At 37.5% G+C, this 13,026-nt stretch overlaps 1 protein-coding gene and 1 non-coding gene across 2 annotated transcripts in view; one reads left to right on the top strand and one right to left on the bottom strand.

The window, feature by feature from the left end:
- The window catches only part of LOC131969544 (NACHT, LRR and PYD domains-containing protein 12-like), a 29,883-nt gene extending 26,541 nt beyond the window's left edge, over positions 1-3,342 (top strand). Inside the window, exons 10-12 of the mRNA XM_059330594.1 lie at positions 562-735; positions 1,657-1,703; positions 2,795-3,342. Of these exons, the coding sequence (XP_059186577.1) occupies positions 562-735; positions 1,657-1,703; positions 2,795-3,342 (769 nt within the window). The remainder of the gene's footprint in view (positions 1-561; positions 736-1,656; positions 1,704-2,794) is intronic.
- A 2,365-nt stretch (positions 3,343-5,707) lies between these two features.
- On the bottom strand, positions 5,708-5,892 carry LOC131980038 (U2 spliceosomal RNA). The gene has a single exon (XR_009395168.1). It is a non-coding gene; the product is annotated as a U2 spliceosomal RNA (small nuclear RNA).
- Positions 5,893-13,026: the final 7,134 nt, after the last annotated feature.

Below are 13,026 nucleotides of genomic sequence, written 5' to 3'. Positions count from 1 at the left end.
AACCAAAAATGCGTATCATTAATTTAATTTGATTTGTTTAACTGCAATGTGATTGATACGGGCAAGCGCTCGCTGGCTAAGAACCTAACCTCTATCCACAGAATCAAGACGAGCAGCTAAGATGTTTGTACCAGTTGTGTTTGGATGCTAATGTCGGCTCAGAGCCTGGAACAACATTCACAAAGAGACAATGTAGTCTGCTGTAGTTGTTATTATACATGCTGAGAGATAGGAGACGAATGCAGGCATAAACAGTGACCTAATGACGCGGCCCTCTGTGGAAAAACAGGTTCAGCGGCGGCTCCAAACTGGCCGGTTCTGAGAAGGTTCGCAACACCAGAAGAACTCGGTTTGTGTTGGTCGAAAAGGGGTATTTGTTTCACTCAGACACTTTAATGGGGACATGATATACCTTCTATTTTGCAATCCACGCTGACTCCGTTTTAGTGAAGCGTTTTTCTGCTGGCTGTTTAAATCACACAAATATCCCGGTGTGTGTGTGTGTGTGTGTGTGTGTGCGTGTGTGCGCGCGTGTGTGTATGTGTGTGTGTGTGTCTCCAGTCTGTCAGGGTGTATGATCTCAGAGGAAGGCTGTGCTTCTCTGGCCTCAGCTCTCAGCTCCAACCCCTCCCATCTGACAAAGCTGGACCTGAGCTACAATCATCCAGGAGAATCTGGAGAGAAGCTTCTGTCTGCTGGACTGAAGGATCCAAACTGGAGACTGGGGACTCTCAAGTAGGAACAAACAATGAGTGATCACACATTAAAAAGCTGAGGACTTTGGACTTCTGCTATTTTAGAGAAAACTTTGGCATTTTCAAAGCAGCCCTCTGACCTCCAGATTTCATGATGATGTCTCCACGAGTCTCCTCTTTACAGACGTGCCCACTTTATGCTGATAACATGCAGTATTTCTCCTGCAGTAAATGTGTTATTGTGTCCTCTTGTGTGTGAATCGTTGTGCATCCTGGGGTCCCTAAACAGTCTGTGAGCTGCATAAATCGGGTCTGACTGGAAAGCGGAGATCCTTCTGGATTCAATGAGCCCAAATGGTCTTTTTCAAAGGGCTCACTCTGACCTCTGATCTCGAGATATCTAAATGAAAATAGGTTCTATAGATACCCACAAGGCTCCTCTTTACAGACATGCCCACTTTATGCTGATCTCAAGCAGATAAATGTGCTATATTTAACTATTATAAAAATGGCTACATGTGAATATTTGGGGTCTCTAAACAGTCTGATGGCTGAGACACTAGATTCACTATAAGCAGCAGCACAACACAAGTGCTGCCACACAATCACACAAAATACACACATCTACTGAATGTCAAATGTTTCTGAAACCAAATCACAGGACTTTTTTTGACTGTTTTTATTAATTCTCGAGCAGTCAAAAGTGGTTAAATTACAATGAAATGTGGGTATTAAATGGTGTCAACCCAGAAATCGCTGCAACAACTTTTGGGACTTAGTTGAGCATGAGAATGGACTTCAGAAAGCCAAACATTAATGTTCTGAACGCTTATACATCTTAAACTGTTTCATGAATTGATTTGAGGTTCCAGCTTTCAGATGATGTTCACCACTTTAATTGGTTCAATGATTCCATGAGGACGCCTCTGAAGGTTCATGCTGCCTGTGTTTCTTCCTTCAGGATGGATCATGGTGGAGAGCAGAGGTTGAAACCTGGTCTGAAGAAATGTGAGTTCTCTTTGATTCATGAAAACAAAGCGGCAAAAAGCAGTTTAAATCAAAAGCTTGGGTGTCTGAAAAAGTAATTGTGACGTTTTGTTCTACACTGTAAAAAACTAAAAGGACATTGGTAGTAATATTGTCCTAATTTAGCAGCGGTCTGTGTTATACTGCATTGAAAAAAATGAAAATAAAAAATAAAGTAAAAGTAACAAGTCTAAACACTTACCCTCAAATAACAGTAAACAACCATAAGTTATTTTCAGACAATTTCTTAAAGAATATATATAATATACAGTGAATGTCTGCATTTTAAAAACTACATATATGTAGAATAACTAAAGTTGTTTTTTTTTACTTCAATATGACGGTAAGTGTTTGGGAAATGTTGCTGACTTTTTACTGTTTATTTTATGATTTCTTTCTACATTTTTTTCCCATTAAATGTAAAAGGTTTACTGCAGGAAAACTAAAAGTTCCCTAAATTTAACATGTGTATTTTCTGTATGTTTACATATAATTCACTGTAATTTAACATTAAAGACCATTAAGCAATTAAATAATACTGTAAAAGTTATATTAATTTACAGATTTCAACTTTTTTTATGGTTAATATTTGTAATAAAAGTAATTTACTTTTTTCAATGTAAAAAAAAAGTTTACAGATAATGTCTTTAAAATACAGATAAAATACTGTAAATATCTGTATTTAAAAATATATACAGTATCTCTAGAATAAATTAAGTTCTTTTGAATTTTTTTTCTTTAACAAAAAATGTAAAGTTTTACTGTAAGAAAACAGAAATTTTCCTTAATTTAACGTGTATTATTTTGTATTTTTACATAGAATTCACTGTAATTTAACATTCAAGACCATTAAGTAATTTAAAATTACTGTAAAAAAGAATCTATAATGTCCCATTATATTAAAATACATTTTTCTTTAAATTTATGGTTAAAAAATGTGGAAAAAAAGGAAAACAACTGTAAAGTAATACAGTAAACCTGTGGATTTATTTTCTACAGTGTACCTGAAGCATCCGTTAAGCCATCAGCCGTGCCAGGTGATAAACTGCTGCTGTGCCTCTTCTCTCCACCAGATTTCTATGAACTCACAGTGGACACAAACACGACAAACAAACGCTTGAAACTGTCGGACAACAACCGGAAGGTGACCTCAGGGAGACAGGAGCAGCCGTATCCGTACCACCCGGACAGGTTCGACGTCTATCAGCTGCTGTGTCGAGGCGCGCTGACCGCTCGCTGTTACTGGGAGGTGGAGTGGAGCGGAGAGGTGGACGTGTCGGTGAGTTACAGAGGAATCAGACGGAGAGGAACCGGTGCTGAGTGCAGCTTCGGAGAGAACAAACAATCGTGGAGTCTGATCTGCACTGATGGTGGAGGTTACTCCGTCAGTCACGATGACAGAAGTACACACCTCTCCTCCTCCTCCTCCCCCTCCTCCTCCTCCTCCTGTGGTAGAGCAGCAGTGTATGTGGACAGGCCTGCTGGCACTCTGTCCTTCTACAGAGTCTCCTCTGACTCTCTGATCCACCTCCACACCTTCAGCACCACGTTCACCACTGAACATCTGTATGCTGGCTTTGGATTTGGGTGGCCTGGTTCAGTGTCTCTGTGTTCACTGTAGGAGGGGCAGGAGGCAGGATGCTGGAGGCAGGAGGCTAGAGGTAGGGGGCAGGAGGTCGGGGGCAGGAGGCTGAAGGCAGGAGGCTGGAGGCAGGAGGCTGGAGGCAGGAGGCTGGAGGTAGGAGGCTGGAGGTAGGGGGCAGGAGGTAGGGGGTAGGAGGCAGGATGCTGGAGGCTGGAGGTAGGGGGCAGGAGGCTGGGGGCAGGAGGCAGGAGGTTGGACAGTTAGTGTAATCCCCCCCCCCCCCTTGTGAAAATAACTTGTGAAATCCAGAATAATAACTAGAATCTGAACTAGAAAATGCTATGAGACAAAAACAAAACTGAGAAACGTCTTTGTAAATATGATAAATACCAGAACATGTTTTTTGTTTTCCCTCTCCCCGCTTTCTGAATTTATTTGGTTATTATTCAGAGCTGCACGGTAAAAAATCTCTAATTCCACAGAGGGTTTTTAGACTTTTCTCAAAGCAAAGCTGCAGAAAAACGATAGACATGAGAACTTGATTTAGCAATTCATGTATTTGTTGGATTGTTGACATTTATTTAATGATTTCCATTTAATATTTAGGAATATCTAAAGATGATAATCACATTTAAATTTAATTTAGAGTCTCCGTATATTTAAGTATCCTGCTTTATTATATCACATGATCCTTTTCCTTTTAATCTCCATGAATAATCATTATGTTTTACCTTATTATAGATAAGATGATACATAAGCATGCTGTTTATATCGTATTCATTGAGTTACATCATGGTGAGCCTCTAACTTTCTCAGGTGTTTTGTCGGGGCTCTTTTCTTTCTTCTTTTTGAGATGTTTTTGTACTTTGGTGCTCCTCAGTTTTTTACTTCTTTTATGACGTTGGCTGTAACTTCTCCTTAATTTTCATATCTGTCTGTCAAATAAAGAGTTCAACTTTACTGAAAGAGATCTTTTTATATGTATTTTTTTTCTCTCTTTTTTTGCCGTTGGGAAGCACTTTGTAGCGATGCTTTAAAAATAAAATGTACTTTTAAAATGTACTTTTATTATTATTATTGTTATTATTATCATTATTATTGATAATGGTAATAATATTCATAACAACAACAACAACAATAATAATAATAAATGATCTGCAAACGAACGGAAGCTGTCAGATACATTTTTGTGGAATAAGAGCATTAATCGACGTAAAGTAAAAACATTCAAGTAAAGTAGAAATACCTTTAATTTGAAATTTGAGGTACCGGAAGCTGGTGTTGCCCCTGCTAAACTTAGGGCAAAATTCCCTAATGTCCTATGACCGTTAAAGGCTCCCGATATGGTGCCTAACTGCAAAACGAGTCTTGTTATATTTGTTTTTATTTGTTTTATTTTTATTTTTTTACATATAATGTGTAATATAATACATTGACATGTTTCATATTTTATTATTATAATTTTATTATTAATAATAATAATAATAATAATACATTTAATTTACAAGCGCTTTTCTAACACTCAGTGAAAATGTACAATAATTAAAACAAGACAAAACAGGGAATATAAACAAGACACAAGACATAAAACAAAATAAAGATGCTGATGTTTTTCTCTCATTTCATTGGATTGTGTTTTTATTTTGCTGTTGTGAACATAGACTATGGCTGTGTCCCAAAGTCAAGGAAGGATGCTCAAACGGCTGGATTTGAAGGACACCACGTCATCGACATCCGCCGAAGGACTGTCCCAATGTCGAGGATGCTCCGGAGGACAGAGTCCTTCTTTTGCCCAAATTCCGAGGATGCATGTGTGTATCCTCCGCGCGCTCCGACTACCCATAAAGCATTGCACACACCGGTCTACCGGGAGATTTAAAAATGGCGAGCGTAGAAACAGCGACGCCGGCGGCGCAATATGCATTTAAATATATTTTCAGTTTACACTGAATGTTATCACATAACTTACAAAACGTGTGTTCAAAGTCAAGCAAAAACATATGAATAAGCAAATGCCAGAATATTTGTCTAAAGATAATAAACGTCATCTTGATACATTGCCGGTTAAGTTAATTAATGCAGTCTCAGTCGCTAAAGTTATTCTTTATTTATTTATATGTGTCCGATGATGATGTACTATGTGCAACTGTGCCATTCAGAAAGTTATACATTTCTTTATTGTGTTTACAGGGACCGAAAGTCCGCTATTGTCCGTTATTGTTATTTATAAATAACTGTTATTGTACTGTACTGTAAAATAAAAAATAAAAAATCACAGAACATATTTCCATGATGAATTATGGGCCGCTGCATTCATGGCACTAAGTAGCGGCCGAATTCAGCCAGGATCAGTGAAATATTCAGGTTTAATCCACTTTATGGTTTTTACTTGATAAATCGTGGAGATTCAACCTTAAAGCATCTTCTTCCATTTTCACAAATATGTGTCAGAGTGCTGATGCCAAAGACACATCCATGTCGTGAACTTTTTGAAATTGCGGCGCTGAATTTATTTATTTATTTTTTATTAAACTGATAAGAACAGATACTACACTTGATCTTAGCCAAAGGGCCGAGAGCGGCGCTGAAGTTAAGCAGGACGTCCAATTACGCAATGACGCACAGCTGCACACTCCGAAGGCTGTCCCATTTGTGCATTACACCAGTCAAAGGAAGGACTCTGGCCTCGCCTTCGGAGGACCCGACTCTGAAGGAAGGATCCTACCAAGGAAGGATCCTTGACATTGGGACACAGCCTGTATAAATAAGGTTGTGAGCACTTTGTAGGGAGGATATGTTTTGAACGGTGCTATCAAAATAAAATTTACTTTTATTATCATAATAATAATTATGACTATTATTAATAGTAATAATTGAAAAATAATCTGAAAACTACAAAATATGTGAGATTGAAGTAGTGCAGTGGAATTATGAAGCAGCATAAAATAAAAACACTCAAGTAAAGTAGAAATATTTTTTATTTTGAAATTTGAAGAACCGGAAGCTTATTTTGCCCCTGAAGCTGAACTTTGGGCAAAATTCCCCAAAGTCCGTTTAAGACCGTTTAAGGCTCCCGCCGTGATGCCTGACTGCAAAACGTTTTTAAAAACACAGAAACGTTAAATTTAGCCCTAATTTATTTTTTTTATGTTTCCCTCATATTGAGAAATATACTATATCAACATGTTTCATGTTTTATTATGTTTGAACAAACCGTATTAATTTCCTTCCTCGTAAATATGTTCAGGCAGCTGGCCTTCATCCCGGATCAGGACCACGATGTTCGCAACAGAACCAGCAGATCTGTGAAGGTGAGACTCACATAAACCTCTAAAGCTTGTTATTTTTTATTTTTATTATTTTAATCTTATTGTTATTGAAGATTGATTTCTGACGCTCGGCTGTGTCAACAGACTGGAAGCTAACAGCCTGTTATCATCGCGTCACCGCTGCTAGCAGATCAGACTGCTGTTATCAAACATGAGCATATATATATATATATATATATATATAAACATAATGTCCAGCAGCTCTATAGAATCAGCACAATCATGGCTAGAAGTGGGAACAACTCAAACATGTTAATCTATTAAACGTTTAGCAGTCAGGCATCATGTCGGAAGCCTTTAACGTCATTGGACTTTGGGGAATTTTGCCCAAAGTTTAGCTTCAGCGGCTAAATCAAATTTCAAAATAAAAAGTATTTCTACTTCACTGCATTGTTTTTATTTTATGCTGCTTTATAGCTCTACTCCACTACTTTAATCTGACATATTTTACTTCGTTTTCAGATCATTTTTATTATTATTATTATTATTATTATTGTTATTATGAATAATATAATATAAAAGTACTTTTTATTTTTATAGCATCGTTCAAAACATATCCTCCCCACAAAGAGCTTCACAACAGCAAAATAACAACACGATCCAGTGAAATGAGAGAAAACATAAGCATATTAAAAGATGAAACATTTTAATATATTATATTACACATTATAAGTACAAAAAAAAGCTAATAAAATAAGACTAAATAAACGTTTTGCAGTCAGGCATCATGTCGGTAGCCTTTAACAGTAATGCGAATTTGGGGAATCTTGCCGAAAGTTCAGTTTCAGGGGCTAAATCAGCTTCCAGTACCTCAAATTTTACCAGTTAGTGTTCAAAGTGAAATTTGGTGGTTGTGAGTAGTTGATGTTTAAGGGGAGATAGCAGGTCAACTGTAAATGCCACATAGAAGTGGTGACATCATCAGAAAGCGGTGAACCTTAAGATTAATTTGAGATGCAGCTCAGCACTGTGTGTCAAGATGTTCTGGTCAAAAATATCTCATAAAAATGACACATTTATTTATTTATTGAAACCTATTCAGGTATACAAGGGGTCATAACATTAATATATGCCCATTTGAAGTCCATTTCCATGTTCAACTATGTCCCAATTTTTGGGTTGACACCATTTGTTACACACATTTGGTGCTGAATTATGCAATTTTATTCATATGGAGAATGGATAAAAATGGTCAAAAAACCCTCCAGAATACAACATCAATATGCCAAGACCTTTGGAACAACATAGAATCCATGCTGTGATTTGGGTTCAAAAACTTTGGTCATTTTGGAGATTTCTGTATTTTCAGCGATGCTGTTCTTCAAACTGCTGAGAAACCCCCTTATTGTCAATATACCGAGGAAAGCTGCACACTTCTGAATGCTCTAGGTCTCTAGTTTGTGGTTGTAAAGTTTCATGAGGCTCTGATTATCCTAGAGGTCACAGCAGCTCATTTTTTTCACTGAGCTCAAGTTTCACTCACTAACATCATCACACATGAAGAACATTGGGCTCATTGAATCCACAAGAGTCTCAGCTTTCCAGTCAGACCCGCTTTATGCAGCTCACAGACTGTTTAGGGACCCCAGGATTAGGGGTGGGCGATATGGCCCTAAAAGAATATCACGATATTGCAGGCTATTTTTGCAATAACGATATTCTTGACAATATTAGGAAATACTTAAAAAGATATAGAAAATATGATTTTTTTGTCTGTTTAAATAATTAAAAATCTAAAATGTAGTTTGAAGTGCAAATCTCAACAGTTGCCAAACATATATTTTTACTCTTGACTCTTGAGTATGAGCAAATAAAAAAAAACAACCATTTAGGGGTTCCGGGGGCATATTTTAATGAAATTTTGTAAAGGAGAATAAAGGTTCTTGTATGTTTTATTTAAGGCATCTTATTTTGACAGTCTTCTTTTAAATTCTGTGGTGGATTCTCTTAACACACCATGCTCTTATTTTGAAAGCTGCATGTGTTTAGCGACAGGGAGTAGCTTTTTGTGATTAAAACAACTTTAACCACTACATCAAGAAGTAGGAACGTTGCCAATATCATGATATACATTTTTTTTAAACCATAAAAAAAATATACCGATATTATTGTGAACGATACGATATGGCACACCCCTACCCAGGATGCACAAATATTCAAATACAGTAGGCGTACATAGCAGATTTTAATACATTAGAAAAACTCTGGTTTTTGCCTTAAACTGCATGTTATCAGCATAAAGTAGTCTGTATGTAAAGACTTGTGGGAACACTGAGAGCCTATTTTCATTGAGAAAGCATCACATGACTGCTTTGAAAATCACCATGAAATATAAAAAAATAAAAGCCTAACTTTTCAGCGTTATTTCCCGACCTGATATATTTGAATGTTGCGTCACATGTATCTCTGTTCTGCTTCCTGTTGGTCAGTGATGGGCCTGCGGGACTTCTGGAAGAACTACAAGGTTCTGCTTGTGATGTGCCCAAGTCTGGGTCTGATCCACTGGGGCTGGTACAACCTGAAGTCCCACCCTTCTCTGCACCCAGTCAGAGACGAGTACGTCCCAGAGCCCGCCATCGTCGCCTACGCTTCTCCTCCCGCCGCCGCCAAGAGAAAGTCACCTCCTGAGGTATGACGCCCGGCTCGCCACCTGCAGCAGCTCCACATGAAGAATAAAGGGATTTTCATGAAATATTAATTAGGGCTGATCCATATGGTGTCATTCATGATAATACCACCATATATTTGTATGATAAATAGATTGGTAGATTACTTTATTCATCCCCGAAGGGAAATGAGGTTGTCGTAGCAATCCGGTATTTGAATACAATAAGATAAGATACAATAGAATAAAATACTGAGGTAGAATTTTTTTTTGAAAAAAAGAATAGGACAAGGACATTTAAAAACACAAGATAAATAAATAAATAGGTAATAAAGTGGTAATGATACTGATGATATGATGGTGGTGTTACTGAACACTAGCCTGGGTATACCCATACTGCCTTGCGCGCTTGATTTCATTTCGAACTGCAACACAGTCTGGCAACTACGGCCGTTTCTTCGCCCTGTTTTAGGGATCCAATCACAGAACAGGGAGGAATGGCAAGACCATGACGCGTACTACTCGACAGATGGAAGCTTGTAGTTTTGTAGTTTTCTTACGGATCCAACATGGCTGCAGCAGACGCGAAACTATAGACTAGCTGTAGACGGCGTTTTAAATAGTTTAGAGCAAAAGTTGATTTTAAAAGAAGAACAACGTTTGGCTTTACACTCCTGTTTCACCACCAAAAAGGATGTTTTATCCTTGCTTCCGACAGGATTTGGCCAAAGCCTTATCTACCAACTAGCCCCGCTACCGCTCGCTGCTGTAACGCCGGTGATCTCACTACGAGTCGGGGGACAGCGGAGTCGCCGAGAGACCCACAGCAGCTCGTCTATTGCCCATAAAATCAGTGGATGTGGATGTGGATGTGCGTAAAAATAAATAATCTTGCAGAAAGCGAGAACTGGAGAAGTAAAGCAGCAAGCAACACTCTCTCACACACACACACACACACACACCAACACTGCCGGTAGACGGTGAGCAGTCAGAACATGCTGCAGAAAAACTTTGCAGAAGCAGAATTGAGCATTTTAGTCTCAAAATAGAGATGATGCATCTGTGCGTCCTACGCCCAAACTATAACTCTGACAGCTTTACCAGAGGATTGTGAGTGAGAAGACAAATTTTCCTACGTTTCTATGTATAAATTATTTCTGTAGAGTGGAATTTGCGGCCTGGAGCGTAGTTTTCAAATTTATTTTTTGACAATTTATTCTCTCCCTCTACACTCTGGTGATGATGTTACACACTGTGACACCAACATTCCGTGCAATACACACCCATTATAATCTCAGAATTTCTCCAAAAATGATAATGGTCATTGAACAGGGATTGCTAAAAAAACTATATGACCTATCGAAACATGGATTAATACACTGATACACAAGACTTGTGTCTACTGTTTAAAGTTTAAATGGAGTCTCTAGGTGAAATTATGCCGGAGAAGTAGACGTTTAAAAAATCTCCAATTATTGTTCTTTTTCACTCATTTTTTTTCGGCCGTCCCATTCACTTCAATGCAAAATTTTGGGCAATTTTTTACACACAAAAACTTGTGTTCTGTAGAGAAAAGTAATAGCACACCGATCCCGATCAAACCGCATGTTTTGATATGTAATTTGTCCTGCAACTCTTCAAGGACTAGTAGCGGGACGAAATTGCGTCCGGAAGAGGAAGAAGAAAAAATCTGATTGCCCCCGTGGCCCTAATAATACCAGTATAATAACAACATATAGTAGTAACAATATACACATAGAAATGTGTAATTCAAATAATTCTACTTGTTGCCGTAGTGACGTCAAATGAGTACAAAAGTAGCAGCAACAAAACATACTTAAAGTAACTAAAGTAAAAGTACTCGTAATGCAGATGGCTGATAGTTTTAATAAAAATAATGTACAGTTTTTATGGCAAGAACAAGAAAAACAAATAGTACAGTAAATCTCTGGAAAATATATATTTTTTTCTTTTTCTTATCACTAAAAATAATAATGCAGATAAATTGGGGCTGTTTTTAGGTGCAGCATTAAATTAAAAACATTGTTAATTTATAATCTATAATGTCCATTTTATGGTTAATATTTTAATAAAAATAATTGGTTCTTTTTTACATTTACATTTAGTCATTTGGAAGACACTTTTATCCAAAGCGACTTACAGAAAAGGGGAAACAACCAAGGTATAGTGCGACAAGTTAGTGCAGCAACAAGTGCTAGTGAGGATTCCTTAAGGAGTAGAGTTGTCAACACAAATTTTTGGCATTTGCACTGAAAAACCTGTAAAAAATAATACAGTAAATCTCTGAGAAATAATCTTTTTATTTATTTTTTTAAGTTTCTCCTATTTTAAAAAAAACTTTTTCTTATTTTACTTTTTTAAAATCAATAATAATAATCATGATAATGCAGATTATTTCTTTCAGTTTTATAAGTGCAGCATGAAATTAATATTTAAATAAAAGTGTGTGTGTGTGTGTGTGTGTGTGTGTGTGTGTGTGTGTGTGTGTGTGTGTGTTTGTGTGTGTGTAGGTATGAAGCCTGGTGGTTGGATCAGGAAGAACTGGTTGTGGACGGCGGGCGGCGTGCTGCTTGTCGTCCACTTGAGCACGTGGATGCTGCAGCGTGCCGTGAAGAGCAGCGTGCGATCAGAGGCGGCGCTCCGACAGAAACCGGCCGAGGAGAGACTCGACTGACTTTTCTACAGACGAAGAAGGGACCAGCGGAGGACTTTATATAGTAAATTATGAATCACAGCTGCTCTGTTTTTGTTTCTTTTTGATGTTGGTGAGATGTGATTCAGGGGAAATCAATCAATAAACCTATAAAATGATCACCAAAAATTATTTTTCAAATGACTTTTTGCCTTTCTGTTGTTTTTTTGTCCATATTAATTATATTATAGGGTTATAATCATTGATGGATTATTGCGTACATCAATGTAATGTTGCAGCTGGTGAAAGTGGAGCTGGTTTTATATACTCGAGATACAGCTGGGTGTAATATAAAATCTCTATTTTTATGTTTTCCCAATGGTCAGACACTGAAATGTTGTTTGATTTCTGTTTAATTGTGTATAATTACATTTACATCTGACTGGGATTTTATTTTGATTATTTAGAAAATAAAAAATATACATGTAAATGCAGTGACCGTTTGGCCTTAATATGTTAATTCTTTAACCCTCAGGATTGAAACACGTTTTCTTTAAAATATCGCCAAAAGTTCAGAGTTTACTATTGAAAGAAAAGGTAAAAACAGATATTGGTTTAAAGTTTCTTGAACAGATCTTTAGTTATGAAAGTTTCCGTCATGAAAAATGACCAAAACTTGTGTTAAATGTTGATATTTCTGTCAGAATCTCTTTATTCTCCATGTGTCATTTTAAATAAAGCGTTTGCACTAACCAGATCCTGTTAAAAACATTAAATCCAGTAAATCCTTTTGACTATTGATTTAACACAATAATGAAAGAGTGAGCATGTTCTCTGTTCAGAAATCACAGGCTGCTAAGCAGTTAGCTGTAACCACCTCCCAGAAAAGGACGCCTACAGAGTTTTATAATGTAAATGTGCGACTATCTGATTGGTCAAAACTGTTGGGGCAGCACCATGGTTTAGACTCGGACCGCCCATTACGTTGGCACACAGGCTAGTCCTAGCCTCTTGGTGCTTCAGCTTCCGGTACCTTCCCTGTGGAAGGAAAATGCTAACAGCACACTTTTGTATCTTGTCCAGTGTTGGTCAGTGTCTATCTCCACCTGGGCCCGTGGCCTTGAATTGGAGGA

Source organism: Centropristis striata, chromosome 1 (assembly GCF_030273125.1).
Source record: "Centropristis striata isolate RG_2023a ecotype Rhode Island chromosome 1, C.striata_1.0, whole genome shotgun sequence".
Lineage (NCBI taxonomy): Eukaryota > Metazoa > Chordata > Actinopteri > Perciformes > Serranidae > Centropristis > Centropristis striata.
Note: the sequence above shows the minus strand (reverse complement) of the source record. Positions and strands in the feature narration are given on the sequence as shown.